Source organism: Sorex fumeus, unplaced genomic scaffold (genome assembly GCF_029834395.1).
Source record: "Sorex fumeus unplaced genomic scaffold, SorFum_2.1 ptg000037l, whole genome shotgun sequence".
Lineage (NCBI taxonomy): Eukaryota > Metazoa > Chordata > Mammalia > Eulipotyphla > Soricidae > Sorex > Sorex fumeus.
This window is the reverse complement of record NW_026606094.1, coordinates 20,140,981-20,159,134: the sequence shown is the minus strand read 5'-3', so window position 1 is coordinate 20,159,134 and position 18,154 is coordinate 20,140,981. Positions and strand designations below refer to the sequence as shown.

Sequence of the window (18,154 nt, the reverse complement as noted above, 5' to 3'; positions counted from 1 at the left end):
TTACTACATACAAGGTGCTTTCTTCTCACAGCTCCTCTAATGGGGACATCAGCACCACTCTCTAGATCTAAGAGACTGTTTGCAGTTTCCGAGCTATAGTGGTCCTCTTCCTTCAACTAAAAGGACAACAGAATCAGCTAAGAAAACTATCTTCTTCCACTGGTAAGAATGATGAGTTGTGAGGACTTTTTTATTTTGTGCAGGATTCAGAGTTAATGCCCTTGCCTTTGAAAAGTCCTTTTTTGTCATTTAATCATGCTAATATATTTTCTCCACGTTTTTTTTTTATCTTTTGTTCTCCATTTACACTATTGATTTAATACTGTCCTGTATTGATTCCTGAATCCTTGTTAATGGGACACATTAATTTGTGCCTATTTAATACAGGAATATCTGCTCTTTTTCAGTGACAGATCTTGCACAGGAAACTATCAAGTTAGGAAGCACAAAATTCAAGTAAACATTTCTCCGGGGTCTTTTTGCATGATTCACCTGATAGGAACTCTCAAAATAAATTGCACCTTAAAAAAGAAATACAGTTGAAAGCATGGCGTCGGAGCACTAAAGGATTTATCAACCAAATCACAAAGCAGAGTTTTAAGAATATAGACAGCTGTCAAATGTCCTAAGTAACATTCAGTATTTTGTTTCCAGATCAAAACAGCAGTCCCAATTCTTACAACCCTTAAGTGTATTATCTGACTAACCGGCTTTAACGGTTCAATCTGATGATGTGCATTGATCATTCTGCTCACGGAAAGACCCAGAAATCTCTCCTTATTTACAGAAGTCTTTTAAAGTAAGGACCATTTAAGTACTAGTCTGTGCATACACTTAATAAGCTTTCTCGGAGTATCAAGTATTCGGTACAAAGTATACAACATCATCACACAGTGTATTGTTGGACAATATTGTATTGGTATGAAGATTAAACTATATATATATATAAAAAGTGAACATAAAAAGATACAAAAGAAGTCTATCACTATTTACCACTTTACAATGCGAAACGGTTTAATGAAATTCAGCCACACTTCGGGTAACATCTGGCCTTTCAGATCAGTAACTTTTTAAAAATTGTGCAACATTATGTTAATTAAGCGGGTTTGAATTCCATTCATCTAAAGACAAATCGGAGCAAGTTAAAGTGCCTACGCTAAGTGTCTTCTCATCAGACTTAATTCTCCTGTAAACGGCAAGGGATCCGGGGGGCAGGCCCACGGGCAACAACAGCCTCAGAGCTGCGAGACCTTCCTGGGCAGGGGCCTGGGCCGCGGGCCAGGGTCAGTCCTCCTGGTCCCATTCTCCAGGTGGGTGGATCTGGCCGCCAGGGGCTTGGGGGGCAAAGCGGGCGGCTCGGAGGTGACAGGGATGGAGAGGCTGTGAGGTAGCGGGACAGGGCGCCGCAGAGTCCGCTCGTACACGCTGTAGGGCGGCGGCGTCTTGCTCTCCTTGCGCGGGGCCTCCTCGGGGCCCGGCCCGGGGCCCGGATAGCCGGACCCCGGGCCGGGCGCTGACGGTTCGTGCACCGGATTCTCAAAGCCCGAGGTTTCCGACATGCTGCACCGGCTGAGGGAAGAGATGCCGCTGCTGTAGCTCCCGGACAGGACCGGGGAGTTGGAGCTGAGTCCTGGAGAGTGGTAATCCACCGGCGAGGGGGTGAAGGACTGCACCGAGCCCTGCTCCGGGGGGAACAAGCAGGGCGGTCAGGTTAGGACTCCGCAGTATTCCTCTCCGATCAGCCCCCGACCCACGCACCCTAACTCCCAGGCCGCCTGGAGGTGACTATTGCCGGTGGCTGGTTTCGTGCAAGACGTCCACACCAGGCCCGTGGTGCTCAAGGCTGACTCCTGGCCCTGTGCTCAGGGTTCACTCTTGGCCAAATTAGGGGGGCCTTATATGGTGGAGTGATAGATAGCACAGCAGGTAGGATGTTTGCCTTGCACGCTGCCATGGACCCAGGTTCCATTCCTCCGCCCCTCTTGGAGAGTCCAGCAAGCTACCCAGAATATCTCACCCACACGATAGAGCCTGACAAGCTACCTGTGAGGTACTCGATATGCCCAAAACAGTAACAAGTCTCACAATGGAGTCGTTACTGGTGCCCGCTTGAGCACATCGATGAACGACGGGAGGACAGTGCTATGGTGCTTCAGTGCTATACCATACAAGGGATTGTGTATGAGTGGGCTGTGTGCAAGTGTCCTACCAGCCCCTACTATTCCTCCATCTCAAGAAGGGGTTAAATTATAAGCAGCCCTCCAGGGGTGCACCTGGACGGTGGGACGTCAAGGATACAGGAGAGAGGCCAGCGAGGTTGTGGGGCTAGGGGAGCACCTGCTAGCTGGGAGGTCTCCAAAGAAACCAAGACGGGTGGCATCTGAACCTTGAACCTGCAGCCTTCAGAACTGTAAGGAAACTACTGTGTGTGTGTGTGTGTGTGTGTGTGTGTGTGTGTGTGTGTGTTTTCTGGGGGGAGATAAAGTGGTTGCTTGAAATCACACCAGTTTGGCGCTCCTTAAGTCTATGGTAGCTTCTTGTTCACTCACTTTCAGCAGTGCTCAGGCAACCAGGCCTTGGTGGAGATCAAACCTGTGTCAGCTGGATGCTGGGTAAGTGCTTTCTTTAATCCCTGCACTGTCTCTCCACCCCACACGGCGCTGTTTAAGACCCTCAGTTGGTGGTGATTTGCTGTGGTGTCATGGGATGCCTGCAAACACCATGTCTCAAGATTTCTTGTGATCTGCAGCACTGAAAATATATGCCAGGCATTTCTCTGCCGGGGCTGCTGTTCATTCACTTCACCCCAGTGCCCACTTAACTCCTCCTTGCTTTCAGGGCAGGAATTCAGAGGTGCATCATTAGGTCCACAGTTTGAAAGATAGAGAGCAGGGGGAAAAACAAGGCACTGTCCCCTTCCCCTCTTCAGCAGGCTGTGAGTTCTGGGAGGCTTGCAGAGAAGCAGAGAGAGAGAGGCCAAAGATTCAAAACTTGCCTCTTCAAATCCCACTGCAGTTTCCTCAGCTGAAGCAGGACGTTGGCTGTTTGTCTGTAGTGTTTTATTTATTTATTTTAAAACCTGACATAGCAGCCTTTTAGAAATAGGAAGATACCTCAAAAAACTTGAGATTTCTGGCACTTTATAAAGAATTGGAAATTTAAGCAACACTGACTCATATATATATATATATATGTATATATATACACGCACACACATCTATATGTATATATGTATATATGTTTTGGGGTGACATCTGGCAGATTGGGGGGACCATGCCATGCAGTGCTGGGATCAAACCTGGGGTTCCGATGTACAGAGCATGTGCTCTAAGCCTGTACAGCTCTTTTCTCAGCCCCTTATCTTTTTTTTTTTTTTTTTTTTTGTGAAGGGGCATGCCTGGCTGTGCTCAGGGATGACCCCTGATAGGCACCACCATAAATGATGCCTGGGATCAAATTCAGATTGAGTGCATGCAAGGCAAATGCTTTCCACATTATACTATCTCTTCAGCCTCTCATCTTTTTAAGTATGAAGCTCGGCATCTTTGGAAGCCAAACAGGATCTGTCCTATTCAGCTGGGGCATGAATCCTTATTTTACCATAGTTCCAACAAAGATCCACCAATCTCACCGTGTTCTACTAACTTCCTGAACTCAGCCATGTGAGCTGGCTAGGCCTGTTTGAAATCTGAATTTGCTACTTTCCTACACAATATCTGTAAAAGTTTTCATTCAATGAAGGAAACTTTTTTTTGTTGTGAAAAGACCACCAGAGCCATAAACCAATGATGTTCTGGGTAGCATGTGATGCCAAGGGTCAAACCCAGGGTGCCTCACCTGTGCTCTCCAACTTCAGTAATATCTCTAGTTGCACACTCCCTTCCTCCATATGGTGTCTTAAGGAAACTCAGTCCTAAGAAATGCTCCGTGTGACCGCCAGTAAATGCTGTATTTTCTGCACTCCCTGAGTACATTCAAAGCCTATTAGCATCTCTTACAATAAAGAAATCTCAATGACTTTGTTCAGCCAGTGTTTCCTAAACTTATCTGACCATAGAACATTTTTTCATTTATCACATAATGGCCTATAAAACTAATGTTCTAGGGAAGACACTTTGAGAAATGCTGCCCTAGACTAACTTTACCTTGGTCTCTTTTTAAGCAAAATAATGCTGATAGAGATACAGCCTTATGTGCAGCAGGAGCTAAAAATGAAGCATAGCCAATGAAGTGATCTAAATTCACTGCTGTTTTTATTAAAAAAAAAATTAGAGCCCAAGCTCAAAATAAGGCAGGTAATCACAGTCTTTCTGTAGGGTTAACTCCATTTGATTGCTGAATAAAAATCATCCGTTCAGACAACAAACTGCATTCTCATCCCAGCAAAGATAGTTGGTGACACTGTGCCCTCTAATGTAACCCAGGAGTTATGACTTAAATGTCCCATCTGTTCTTCTCTTCTGTTCAACCCCTACTAGTTGCAAGGTCACACACACACACACACACACACACACACACACACACACACACGGCCAGCAGAAAAACATGCAGTGCATAGAGAAGACCATCTATGCCACCTTTCTAATCAGGTCTATTCGGTAGCCACTTGAATGTTTTCAGCCATTCGAGACTGGTTCTTAAAACATAAAATGAACCTGAGTATCTCTACTTTGCAATATCGGGTTGAAACACACGGATGTTAATTCCATGGCAAACAGTGGCAGCACATCATATACCAGGGTAAACTGAAACACCATTCTGGTTTCTTACTCTCCCCCTACCCCACCTCCCTCCCACCCCCAGTCTCCAGCTTCAGAGCCAGCATGGTCACCTGTACCATAGCTGCCATGCAGAATGACAAAACTAACCCAAACCTGCTTGAAATCACTAGCAAACATCTACATCCAGAAAGTTGGCAAATGCAAACCAAATCACACTTCTCTGAGGTTCTCCCTCATTGTAGTTTTGTTTTTCCACCTTCTCAATTTAGATCTGCAACTACCCTGGCACCACAGACGCCTCTGAGCACAACCTGCCTGTGTCTGCAGAGGCTAATTTGTCTTTTTCTATCAGGTTCGTTAGAAATAGCTCATCCACAAAAAAGAACAAGCAAGGTGCAAATCCTAAATTGCTCAGGTACAAAAAATCATTATTTCAGTACTCACTTCTGCTTATTTGCCTCTTTCTGGTGCAGCCACTCACAACACAAATCAACACCAGATTGACCCTACAGAGACTAAATACTATTCTTTACTTTCATAGAGGATTTTGTATGCTTAGAGATGTTAAATAGCCTATCTGCATACCAAATCAAATGTCTGACCTTTAAAGCTGTCTACTGTGTCCTCCAGAAATTAAATTAACTCATTTTATTCCTTGTTTTTCATTATTAAGTATATATCTCTAACGTAAGTAAAAGCTTGGGTAGAAAATGGCAAAAGAAGACTGAAGAGATAACTCAATGGGTTTAGGGAATGTTTTGCATGCAGGGACCACAGATCTATTCGCTGTATCATATGGTCCCCCGAGGACCACAAGAAGCAACTGAGTCCTCCTGTCCAGCCCCAAAATCAAAGAGAATACAGGGTTTGACTTTGTCCAAATGGGTGAGGCCTAGAATAAAGGCTAAAAAGCACAGGGGAATATTTAGCAGATCTTAATTATTGATGTTTTTCTACTTATGTGGAAATACAAACAAACTAATGTGCTTTAAACCGCGGCCAAGCTAAAAATGTCCTAGGGGAAACATTGGACCATATTTCTCTTCCTCAATCAGTGTATAATCCAGTATATCTACTCATTCTGGTTTGTACATTCTCATTACCACCATTTGAAGACCAAGACTTAATAATTTGGAATTAAATGGCTGCAACCATGGATGTGGTTCCAGAAAAGGGGAGACTATTGATGTTTTTTAGTCCTTTTCCTCCACTTCTGTTCCCATGTCTTTGTCTATGCAAATGGAAACACTTCTCTATGTACCGGGGATGAGTTTTAGGGGTAAAGGGATGTGGCACCTGTCCTGACCCCTATCTAAAGAAGGGCCTGTACCTTCATTGGCGATCGCCCTGCGGGTGAGGGGGAGACTGGTGTCGTATGTCTCGCTGGTGAAGCTGTAAACAGAGAGTGATCATTTTAATTAGGAAGATCCAGACAGTTGATGATAAACGCCCCCCACATGCACAAACCCAGATGGATGATCTAGCATGTAAGGACCTTCTAGAAAGGAGGCTGAGAGAGAAACTAAGGGATGCCTGTCCAAAAGAGATTCTGTACGAGGGGTGAGAATCAAAGAAAACCATGAGGAGACTTGTGAACAGTCATCAGCATATGCATGTTTGAGCGCACTAACACTGGCGCTGCAATTTGTGCAAACTAGATGACATTCACATGTCATCTAGTGAGTGAGGTGACAGGGCCCCAAAGTGACCCAATGTCCTTTCATTTCCTCCAAGTATACCTGGTTCTTGATGTCACAATGCATTCAAAAGTACATTTTGGTGTGAGATGGCAGCAAACAAACACTGACTCTGGTGTAGTAGTTAGAGAATGAAGATCCCTCAGCATTTAGATAAGGTCCCTGGGATCACTCTGCCATCAGTCTCCCTTTTCCCAGTCTTCTAGTCCTCCCCAGACAGAAATCTCTTATCTCTGTGTGTCTACACTCAAGGTGAGGGATTTTCCATTTCTTTCCTGTGCTCAGCTCTTGCCTCAGTCCCTGCAGAGGTGGGGGGATGCTCTGGATCTCATTATCCTTGCAAAGAAGAGCTCTTGCTCTCCGCTTCTCCCACTAGTGTTCCATCCTCCATCTGGGATGCAGTGGATGGGAGCTGGCCCTGCTGTGTGCATGCATACGTGTGTGTGTGTGTGTATGTGTGTGTGTGTGAGAGAGAGAGAGAGAGAGAGAGAGAGAGAGAGAGAGAGAGAGAGAGAGAGAATGAGAGAGAGAGGGAGGGAGAGAAAGAAAGAATGTGAGTGTGTGTGTGTGTGTGTGTGTGTGTGTGTGTGTGTGTGTGTCCCATCCAGTTCTCTTAAGTGTGACTAGACTAAAAGCCTCGGGTGAGCCAGTCAGTTAGGTAGGCGAATGCAAGCAGCTTCCTGGTTTCCCCAACCCCGTGTCTCACAGAGGTGTTCCCATTCTCCCAGCTGTCACAGTGAGGTCTGAACTTATGAAAACAACAGAAAGGCTGAGGGAAAAACAGACAGTGACAGACCCGTCCTGGACAGTGACCACAGATGACAACACGAGGACAGACCCTGAGAGCAATCAGTGCAGAAGGGAGGGCAGCTCTGCCCAGTTAGGAGTCCTGTGTGCTCGGGCTGGGCAGGGACAGGGGACCCTGTTACAACCAGGCAAGTGAGGTCTCTGGCGTGTCTGGGCCCGTCGGCTCTGGTGTTCATAATGTGATGAAACCATGTGCGGGCACAGACACAGACTCTGCCCGGAAACTGTGTTTCTGCCATCATGATGACCCAAGTCCAAGGTGGCTGTGGCTTGGGACTCATGTCCTCTACAGGAGACTCACTGACCTCAGCCACTCCACAGAATCTGATAGTATTTCTATTTACCTCTTTGTCTAGAAATTTTAACTGCTGAAGAAACCTCACTAACTTCAATATTCTTTAAAAAAAAATGTATTTCAGGTTCCTAATTTTAAACACAACCACGTTTAAATTCAAGACTGCACTCGATTTATATGTGACCGTCATGAATCATGTACAAATCACCAGGTCCTGAGCCTGAATCTTCCGCCCTCTCACTGATACGTTGCTGCAGATGATCAATTAGCCTCAAGTTCTATCTTCTGTTTAAAGATCTCCTGTCTTTCAAAAACAAATTGGTGACCTTTAGCTCTGCTCTGTACAAAATAGGTAACAGAGTTTATGTGTTTTTTTCCCCTCCAATGGCAGCTAATTGTTCATGAGTATCTATGATATACTAGGTATCATTCAGTGATTTTAATTTTAAAACATCATAATTCAATGTGGGAAATAGTTTTATTTTTTAAATTTAAAAGCTCAGTTTTACTTTCTTAATGACAACAGAAAAGATACCAAAATAGGGCAAATAAAACATGATTAATCCTGAAAAATACATGAAGGAAGAAGCATCACACTTTCTCCTAATTTTAGGCCAATAGTATGTTTAAAGCTTTAAAGCTGGTCTAGACAAGTGTCAGTCTAATGCTCTCCTGTCACAAAGATAAGGAGGGAAAGGGGCCTCATTGCTATAAAAGATTTTCAATTTTCAATCGTTTTCAAGTTCTAGAAAGGTTTAAGTAAAACACATAATCTAGGATCTTACTTCAGAGATAGTAAAATTCCGATTCAGTAGATCTGAAGTATGGTGTGAGAATCTGCCTCAAGAATGCCCCATCCCAGGGGATGCATTACCCCAGTTAATCCTATAGGGCCCTTGACAATAGACTTCTTGAAACAACAAAGAGCTCTGGTCAGTTGTTCGCCCACATGCCCATTGAAGTTACAGTCAGTCAATTCCTTTTTAGGGGCAACCTGGAACTCTGGCATCAGTTCAGAAAGAGACTGCTGAAGGTAGCTGAGTTTGCAGAGGTTGAAAGAGAATGTCAAGTGCTTAGCAGAGTTACGGTATATCTGAGAATTTGGGGAGGGTGCTTAGAAAATGAAATGGTCTATAAAATCCGGTGGCACTTCTTTTAGAGAGGTTAAATAGTATGCCTATTAATATGTGATATTAATATTAATATTCCTACTATTATGGAATGGAGCATTGTTTGATGGAATAGAAATTCAAGAAAGTGGGAGACTAAATAAACCGTGCGGCCACTGAGGTTTTGTTTTTTTTTTTTAATCTCAGACACCAAATGCCTACCTTACTCTGAGGAATTCAGCACAAGTTGGAGAGGTCAGTAAGAGTTATTTTTATAAAAGTGATTGTTCAGATGCTTCAAATACCCACCAGTCTGTGTGGGTCTTGGAGGGACAGGGGGAGAGATAAGTTTCCCACTATCCGACATGGTCTTGGCTTCTTTCCCACTGTCCAGGCTCCAGCTGCTAGGGGTGGGGTTCACAGCTGGAAGGGAATAACACAGCTAAAAACACACCATCCACTTGGCTCTTGGAATGTTTGAGATCACAGAAGAGAGTTAGAATTATCCAGAAGTAAAAGAAAGAATCAAGTGGGTTAAAAAAAAAAAACCCTTCTAAATAAACCTTTATTTAATTGCCCTCCTCACAGTTATAGCTGACATTTAATGGGGTGATAGCCTGTCTCTTTACTTCCCTCAAGCAGTCGAACAGAGCTACAAATCTCTACACTACGGTGTAAAAACTTGTTGAGAATTATGAATGTGTTTAGATGCTGGCTAACATATGGAAGATCGTCACTAGGCTATTTAAAAAAAAAAAACCTTTAAGTGAAAATTTCTGGACAAGTGCCCCTCGCCTCAAGAGAAAGTGATATTACTCTTTCACCTATTTGGCAGAATAACTGGGGAAAAACAGCCGTATCATACCACAGTGCTGACCAGCTTTGAGAAAAGGACCCTGGTTCCCAAAGGCGAAGGATTATACTGAACGTGTGCCCAAAACAGTACTTTGGATGACTGATGGTGCATTCTGGGAGGATGGGGATAATTTCCCTGTTCCATGCTTCAGTAAGATGCTAAAATGTGGAACATCACCGTTCAGAACAAGGGCAACAACACATGCGCACGGTTATAAATAGTGACAGTGCCATGAGGATTACAAAATCAGATCTTCGGAAGAGTTCCAGTAGCTTTCTTCCTGTACAGATACTGCCATCTGATGGCTAGAGTCAGGATTTCAATATTTGACTATTGTTGAATTGGGAGGTTGATTTAATGGGCTGGAATGACACTCTCTTTCTCTCTTCTTTTCACAGTAGTTTGCTTGGTAGTCTGGGTGAGAAAAATAACATATTCCCCAATTCTCCAGACAGCGAGAGAGATACACTTGACTGGGATCATTAAGGTGTGTTTAGCTACTGTTTTGTCAATTTGCACTTCTGAAGGGAAAGAATGTTCAGGTGTTGGTGTGCTCAGATGACAATGCAGCCCAGCTCCTAATGATGGCAATTAAAGTGTACTTGAAAGGGACACTTCATTAGTGACTCTTGATTCATTGACTTGTGGAACCACCCTGACTTTTGAGGCTTGACCCTGAGAGAAGCATGGGCTTGATTTGCTGGAAAGCCCCCACCCTTTAGCTGAGGAAGTCACACTTAATCTACTCTTCATCCTCCGCTGTGCTGCTAATAGGCTATTAACTGCTGGGCACGGTGTTTGTTTTTCATTTTTGTGTGTGACCTTGAGGCAGGCCACACTCCATTATGCACTGGATTGCAATTCTTAAATAGTATCTGGGTCACCATACACAACAGATGAGCTGGCAGAATGAGCTTTGTAAAGCAGAGACAAAGGGTGGGATGTGGAATCAACCTGGGAAGGTGCTATTTCTATTGTGCTGAACAAAGTAACTAGCAACTTTGTTTCTGGAAGCCCAGGGATTGCCTCTGAGGCCCACTGAATGACACCAAGGCCATTAAGACGGGGAGTTGCTAACTGGCTTAGCTGCTGCTGGGAAATCCTATAAAGAAACTGTTTTTGTTTCTGTGGTGTTTTTGAAGAATGCATCTTGAATGACTATCTCTCATTAATCCCCCAAAGAGCAAATTAGTCCTAATCATTAAAGATCTGCAAAAACTCTCTTTCAAACAGATACACAGAAGACCAGAGGAAATGAGTACAAAACATTCCAGGACTGATGAATAGGCTGGCTTTCTACCCACCTTTCTCGGGTGCTGAAAGATTTGGATCACTGCGTGGCAAGGCTCCATCTCCAATATGATTAAACAGCAGCCTCTGCAAAGGTACATTGTTTTCATGATACAAGATGCTGATATGTGAGACCTCTTAAAAATAAGATGATTACCACAACTTTTTATTATAAACAGTTTTCCTACAGTGTGATGAGCCTAGGAACAAAGAATTCAGATATATTTAAGGTGGGAGAAGAGCTTTTGGTTTGAGGGAGAAAACACAGTGTTAGAGAAGATGATATTAAATTTTAAATAGAGTGATAAATAAATTTTCATGATAAAATGTGAGGCAAATAAATAGCAAGTGGCAGTGGTACTTTTAATGAATACAAATGCAAGACTGGCAATTTTGAAATGCAAGGAAGGACTACAGAGTGTTAGCTCAAAAAAAAAACAACTCATGTGTATGGCCTTGAAGTCCTTTAGCTCCAGATAAGGTTAAGACATATGCTAGTCTATAATTTTTACTTCACAAATAAAGGCAAATTTTATATGGTTCTGCTTAATAATACATTAAAAGCAGCAAGTCCTTAAAAGTAGATGCACTGCAGCAATGGGTATTATTGAGACCCTGGCAATACACACTGTCACACTGTGCTTCAAATTTTACCCAAAGCAAAAAAGCTCAAGAGCCTAATCAGGAGAGGCTTTCAGAGTTTCCCCTGCTGGCAACAAGCTTTCCTCAAGCAGATGGAACAAACTCTGAAATTCCCTTGCAACATCAAGTGACAAAGGGAAATAAAACTGGTTGCTTGGTTCAGCCAAACGCACTCAGATATCATTTCTGTGAGACATCAGTGCTGGGCACGGGAAGTATCCTGGGACTTCTGGGAAGATCACACACTCAGCAAAGATAAACCAATCAAGCCAAATCCCACTAGCGCTCATCTGTTTCCAGACGCAGCTCCAGACTTCTGTCGGGGTAGTGTGGAAAAAAGATTCATTAGCTGGAGTGTGAGTTAACTGTGTGCAACTCCGCTCTAAAAGGATTCCCAAATAACCTCAGGTCAACCCAGGAAGCTCTGACTCTGAAACTACCTCCTTGCAGTGCCTAGAAGGCCCAATCCTTGGATTGATCCACCCTGGGCCTGAGGGAAGCCCTTCCAAAGGAAGCCTGAATGAACAAGTGAGGCTGACCCAGTTCCTTCCTCCTGACTCTGGAGTTCGGGGGGCAAGCTGAGAGGACTCAGCTTCTCCTTCTTCAGCAACAAGACGAATGGCAAAGGCAGAGGGAGGCAGCCCTGCTCATTTGCCAGTCTCATCAGCAGCGCTCACGCTAGGCAGAGCCAAAAGAAAAGGCTTTGAGGGATGGGAAGGGAATCCCGAGGCACTGGAGAAAGGAAGCAGGCGCTCTGGTGGAGGCCTGGAACATGATACACATGAAACCTTGGAAATCACAGTGCTTCAAAGACAAATAAAATTTTATAAAGGGAAACTTCTGAGCAGGGCATGCCATTCCAAGGGGTTTGACTAATGTCAGAAGTTCGTCCCACATTTTGCTTTCACACATAGGCAAACATACACAACTCCTTCATCTAAAGAGGCCCTGTAGTCAGGTAAGTAGCAGCAATGAAATAAGCGAGGAGATCTCAGAGGGTGAAATCAGTGCCTGTTTTCCTCATCATTTCAGTGCTCAGGCATATGCCCTGTGTGTGTTGTATGTCTCCGGCTTGAACTGACGTTCCTAACGTTCCTAACTGACGTTCCTAAGGCCCAGATCCGAGAGTTGGCCTGGTACAGCTTCTGTGGAGACCACTAAGCAAGCCCAGACTTCCCCTTGTTTTCAAGGATTACCTGAGAGGGTTCCACAGGGGTCGGGTAAATGGCGCTGCAGGGTCTCTCTCTGGGGGACAGACAAGCGTTTTCTCTGGAATGTTTGTGTTTGTCTGACAACAAGGGAGAAGCTGGGGAGAGAAGGACAGAGGATCACTGGCACGGCGCTGTGAGGAGCAGAGAACCAAGTGACAGTCACAGCTCAGCCAACTGAAGCCAGGGGCCATGGCTCCTGGCTGGGAGGTGCTGAGAACCCCCAGTCTACCCCATATCCTGCCACTGACCTCTGGCACTCGAGGGCGCGGAACTCGTCACATTAGGCGAAGCGGAGTGAGTGGAACTCAAGCTTGAGGTAGATGGACTTGGCTGGAATAGAGGGATGCCTTTAGCATACAGTGCTTAGAAGGGTCCCCCCCCCCCCAGCCCCGGCACACCAGAAACAAAACCACTAACATTTATTCTCAAGTTATCAACACAAGAAAAAAATTCCACTTAAAAGTACAGGAAAAGTGCACTAACTCGCAATGCTGAGGAGGCCTACGTGAGTTAATCAAGGAGCTGAGTGTGAATCCTGCCAAAGGAATGCTGTGGCGCCAGGTTGGCCTGCTTCCTGCGACGTGGGACCCATCAGCTCACTCCCTGACTACAGTCCACGCTGGGATATTCCCAGCCCAGGGCACTGAAATAGCTGCATGCTTCTAAAAAGGAAGAGAACCAATCTCTGCATTTTCTCCAAAACGTGTCAGAAGCATAATCTGGCAATTCTTTTCCAAAGATGGTGGTAAAGAAAGTTTTAGCTTCATCTTACTGAACGCTTATCAATACTTATTAGCAGAGTCTGAAAAAATATTCTGGTTGCAAGTGTTTTATTAATTTTCTAACACCAAATCATTTTTTGGGGGTGGAACGGGGGGCTTTTTGGGTCATACTTGGCGATGCTCAGGGGTTACTTTTGGCTCTGCACTCAGGAATTACTCCTGGCGGTGCTTGGGGGACCATATGGGATGCTGGGAATTGAACCCTGGTCGGGCGCATGCCGGGTAAATGCCCTACCCGCCGTGCTATCGCTCCAACCCCACACCAACTCTTCTTTTAAAAATATTTTACCCCCCAACTCTTCTTTTTTAAAAGACTGTTTAGGGGTATTAAGGGCAGCTGCAAGCATGTGGTGAGAAGTTCTAGGAGTCCTAGAATAAAGAAGCAAATGAGAAGCAGGTCTCACAGCTAACCCCACAGTTTGCCAGGCTTCCCCAGGGCTGGTCTTAGTGTGATGGGTATGGAGGGTGGTGTGGAGGAGGGGATTTTGAAAGAAAAATCTTTGTAAACTCCAGTGACCAGGAAAGCAATAAAGGCTTAAAGGTTTGTCCTTAAGGCAAGTTCTTGCTGGTAGGTCTGTTCATTAGCACCGCAGAGAGAACAGTAACTCTCGGATTGAGACAGAAAAGGAATAAACACACCCAGACAAAAAGCTAATCAAGTACCTGCATGTTAAAGACTTCATCAGAGCTTTCTGATTGCCCTGTAATATTGCTTACTTCAGCAGAAGCTTGAGAGGACAATGAGGAGGAAGAATATCGGTTGACAGCTGGGTAACTTAATGGGCTGTTTCGGGGGAAAAAAATGGTCGTTAACTCAGTCTCTGAATTGTACTTCATCACATGCTGGCATGGTATAAAACCAAAGGAAAAAAAAATAGACATCCCATTTTGTTGTCTCCTGTTTGCCTCAATATAATCAAATGTTTGAGTCTATTTGTTTCTCATGCTGTTGCTGTTTTACCAGTGGCAGCTGTCTGCAGCTGCCTCGCGGGTTAATTATTTCATTAAGAAATAGCATATTTGACAAACTGTGCCATAAAGAATGAAAGAATCATCCCAGATCATGTTGTGGGAATGCCAAATTGTCAGATAATTCAGAATATGACTTACCTGCGTCTAGGAATTACCCTGCTACCATCTGGGCTCATAGAAGCAGGTGCTGAGTTCCTACACACCCGAGGACTCCCATTAGGAAAATGGACTGGACTGGCTTGTATACAAGCAGAGAACTCCTAAAACGTAGTAGTGAAAATATTTTAGATGGGTAATTATATGGGCAAATTAACTTATGCGATATTTTAGTTAATTAGATACACATTTTGATTGTCATGAAACTTTTACACAGGGACCTATTAAAAAGAATGTTTCAGCAGTAGGCTTCCTCTCGTTAGTTTTTCAATTTCCATGAAAGGTAATGTTAGTACTGTTTTTGTTGTTTGTTTTGGTGTTTGGGCCTTTGGTGTTTGGGCCACACCTGGTGCTGCTCAGGGGTTACTCCTGGCTATGCACTCAGGAATTATTCCTGGTGGTGCTCAGGGGACCATATGGAATGTGAGAGACTGAACCCGGGTAGGCTGTGTGCAAGGTAGACATTCTACCAGCTGTACTATTTCTCCAGTCCCTTAAGATTTGAGGACTCTTGGTAAAATGGTGCAGTTTGATAGAAAAACCAAAAGATGTCACTATTGGATACTTCATTGTCCTTTTAACAAAAAGCGAACGGCAATGGTCAGACTGCCCCCTTATGGACATTTAGTGTACTTACCTGTATCCCTAAACTCGACTTCATCACAAAGAACTGGTCCACCAGCTTTTTGTGAAGGGGTCTCATATCTTGAGGTACGAACTTCTCGTGCACGGCCAAACCGAATTCTAAAATTTGTGCCTTGATAATAATACAAGGGAAAAATATTCACATCAATGAGTACCTCCAACAAGTGCTTGCTACCTGTCAAGCCTACACCCTTGAATCTTACATGGATCATTGCTGATCCTCTCAATGGGACAAAAGAGGAACAAAGATTGAGTTGCAGGTGAGATGACTGAAGAGCTGGAACTCATGCATGCTCACAAGATGAATATGGTTCTGACTATAAGTCTCTCTGATTCCGAAACTGAGTTTTCAACTACTTTCCTAGAGATTTCAGGTCTATAATATCAATCCTTTTATCTTATTTTTATTTATATTGTTTGTTTGTTTTTTGGCCACACCCAGCAATGCTCAGGGCTTACTCTTTGCAGTGCTCTCAAGAATCAACTCTGGCGGTGCTGAGGGGGACCTGGTGGGATGTTGGGGAAGGAAACCCAGGTCAGTCGGGTACACGGCAAACACCTTAATTGCTATAATCTCTCGGGCCCCAATAACAATCCATTTAAAGATGGGGAGCAGGTGGGATAAGTCAGGGAATCGGCCACTACGACAATGACTGAGGGAAGTAGTCACTCTGGATGAGTATTAAGATCTGAAAGGAGGTAAAGTGACATGCACGATACCTTTCCAGTAACAGTATTGTAAAGCACAGTGCCTAAAAGGAAAAAAGAAAAAGAAAAAAGTGCCCACCATAGAGGCAGGCTAAGGGTGGGAGGCAATGGGAGAGAAAGTGGAGACATTGGTGGCTGGTGAAGGGGTTGGTATTGGAACACTGTGTACCTGAAACTCAATTATGAATAACCTCGTGACTTTGTAATTCATGGCGGTTCAATTTTAAAAAAGGAAAAAAAATAAAGTTATGTTGTTGCATTGACTCCCCTTTGTGTTTCCTAGATGGGATGGAGAAGATGGAGTGTGTGTGTGTGTGTGTGTGTGTGTGTATGTGTGTGTGTGTGTGTATGTGTGTGTGTGTGAGAGAGCTCTTCCCTATTAACAAGGCCAGATGTTTCTCCCTAGGACTATGTTTTCTGGATCGCATCATGTTTGCCCAATTGCCCTTAACTTATCAGGTTTTTCTTCTGCCCATCCATTCCTCTTTCAGATTTTTAGTCTGTTAGAGAAGAAGGGAAAAGTGAACCTAGAATACTTTCTTAGGGGAGGGTTTTTTGGGCTACACTTGGCAATACACCTGGCTCTATGCTCAGTAATTTCTCTTGGCAGTGCTTGAGGTACAATACAGAATTGAACCTTGGTTGGCCATGTGCAAGTCAAATGCCCTATCCGCTGTACTATTTCTCCCTGAACCTGGAATTCTTAATCAGTTGCTATACTTCTGATTTTTTGTTAAAAAATATTATTCTGATTCAAAAAGCCAGTACCCAAAAGAAGAGAGAGAGAACAAGGGGGAATGCCCTGCCACAGCGGCAGGGTGGGATGGGGGGGATGGGGGGTGGGAGGGATGCTAGGACGCGTGGTGGGGGAGGATGGGCACTGGTGGAGGGATGGGTTCTTGATCATTGTATAACTGAAACCCAAGCACAAACATTTATAAGTCTATAACTGTACCTCATGGTGTTTCACTAATAAAAAAAAGATAAAAAAATAACTTGTTTTACAGACTATGTTTATTAACAAGATAAACATAAACATTCAAATTTTCTTTGTTCAGCAATACATAGCCAGAAAGTTTCATCTGAGTCACCTCACTTCTGTTTCAGAGGCTTTCAAACCATTTTTCTGGCTAAAAGCTGTCGATAGAGACATCACAGGCAGGAAGTTACTAACTCCAGTTATTGAGACTTGACAGAAGAAAATGAGAATAAACTCTTTCTCTTCTTTTTGTTGGATGGTGATGCTGAGGGTCAGACCCAGCTACTCAAGACATAAGAGGCATGCATCCCTGTGCCTAAACCATACTTCTTTGGAGTTGAAAAAAATGAGGTTGTGGGGCAGGCCTCCATGCTCTACATGGCGGTCCTGGTGGTGCTTGGTGTGGTGGCCTCCAGCATCACTGCAACTCCTGGACTATTCCTGAACTGCTGTTGCATTAAAGGCTCAGGTCTTAGTCCTGAAGCACTAGCCTGGTTGGCCACAAATCACTGAGAAGACCCCTGAACACTAGTTGTGGGCACTCTATCCACCGCCAACACCCCCTAAAAACCTCAAACAACAACAAAAAAAATGAAGTTGCATCTAGTTTGACAACAACATATAACCTGTAGACTTGGTCTGTGAAACAGGATATTGTTTTAAAGCAAAGTATTGATTACTCAGTTGCTTATTATAATATATGCTATATAAAGTAAGAATCTCACTTTTTATGAATAACTTAGTAAGAATCTCATTCACTTATTTATGAATAAATTTATTCCTTTGTCTTACATTCACTTGTACCTACTTGAACCCCCAATTTTTAAATTTTTTAAAATTTTTATTAGTGAGACACCATGAGGTACAGTTGTAGACTTACAAATTTTTGTGCTTGGGTTTCAAATGTACAATGATCAAATACTCATCCCCCCACCAGTGCCCATTTCCCACCATCACAGATCCCGGTATTCCTCCCACCCCCCCATCCTCACCATCCCCCGCTGCCTCTGTGGCAGGGCATTCCCTTTTGTTTTCTCTCTCCTCTTGGGTGTTGTGGTTTGCAAAAGAGGCACTGGGTGGCAATCATGTTTGGTCTATAGTCTACTTTCAGCATCCTTCTCCCATCCTGGGAGGATCCTCCCAACACCCTTTATTTAGTGCTCCCTTCTCTATCTGAGCTCCCTTTTCCCCTAGCATGTGTGGTTGGCCTCCAAGTCATGGAGCAAACCTCCTGGTACTAATCCTGGCAACTCTTGGGTGTTAGTCTCCTATTTTTTTACTTTA

At 44.0% G+C, this 18,154-nt stretch overlaps 1 protein-coding gene across 4 annotated transcripts in view; it reads right to left on the bottom strand.

Moving 5' to 3' along the window:
• Positions 1–1,233: 1,233 nt before the first annotated feature.
• DOCK4 (dedicator of cytokinesis 4) overlaps positions 1,234–18,154 on the bottom strand; it is a 473,166-nt gene continuing 456,245 nt past the window's right edge. For 2 of the 4 annotated variants that reach the window (XM_056117998.1, XM_056117999.1), the window contains 9 exons: positions 15,176–15,295; positions 14,521–14,642; positions 14,074–14,194; positions 12,877–12,958; positions 12,614–12,723; positions 10,790–10,862; positions 8,939–9,052; positions 6,052–6,113; positions 1,234–1,679 (listed from right to left, as the gene is read on the bottom strand). In XM_056117998.1, coding sequence (XP_055973973.1) covers positions 1,236–1,679; positions 6,052–6,113; positions 8,939–9,052; positions 10,790–10,862; positions 12,614–12,723; positions 12,877–12,958; positions 14,074–14,194; positions 14,521–14,642; positions 15,176–15,295 — 1,248 coding nt within the window. In that variant the 3' untranslated portion in view covers positions 1,234–1,235. The remainder of the gene's footprint in view (positions 1,680–6,051; positions 6,114–8,938; positions 9,053–10,789; positions 10,863–12,613; positions 12,724–12,876; positions 12,959–14,073; positions 14,195–14,520; positions 14,643–15,175; positions 15,296–18,154) is intronic. The other 2 variants (XM_056118000.1, XM_056118001.1) reach the window with 2 other exon arrangements.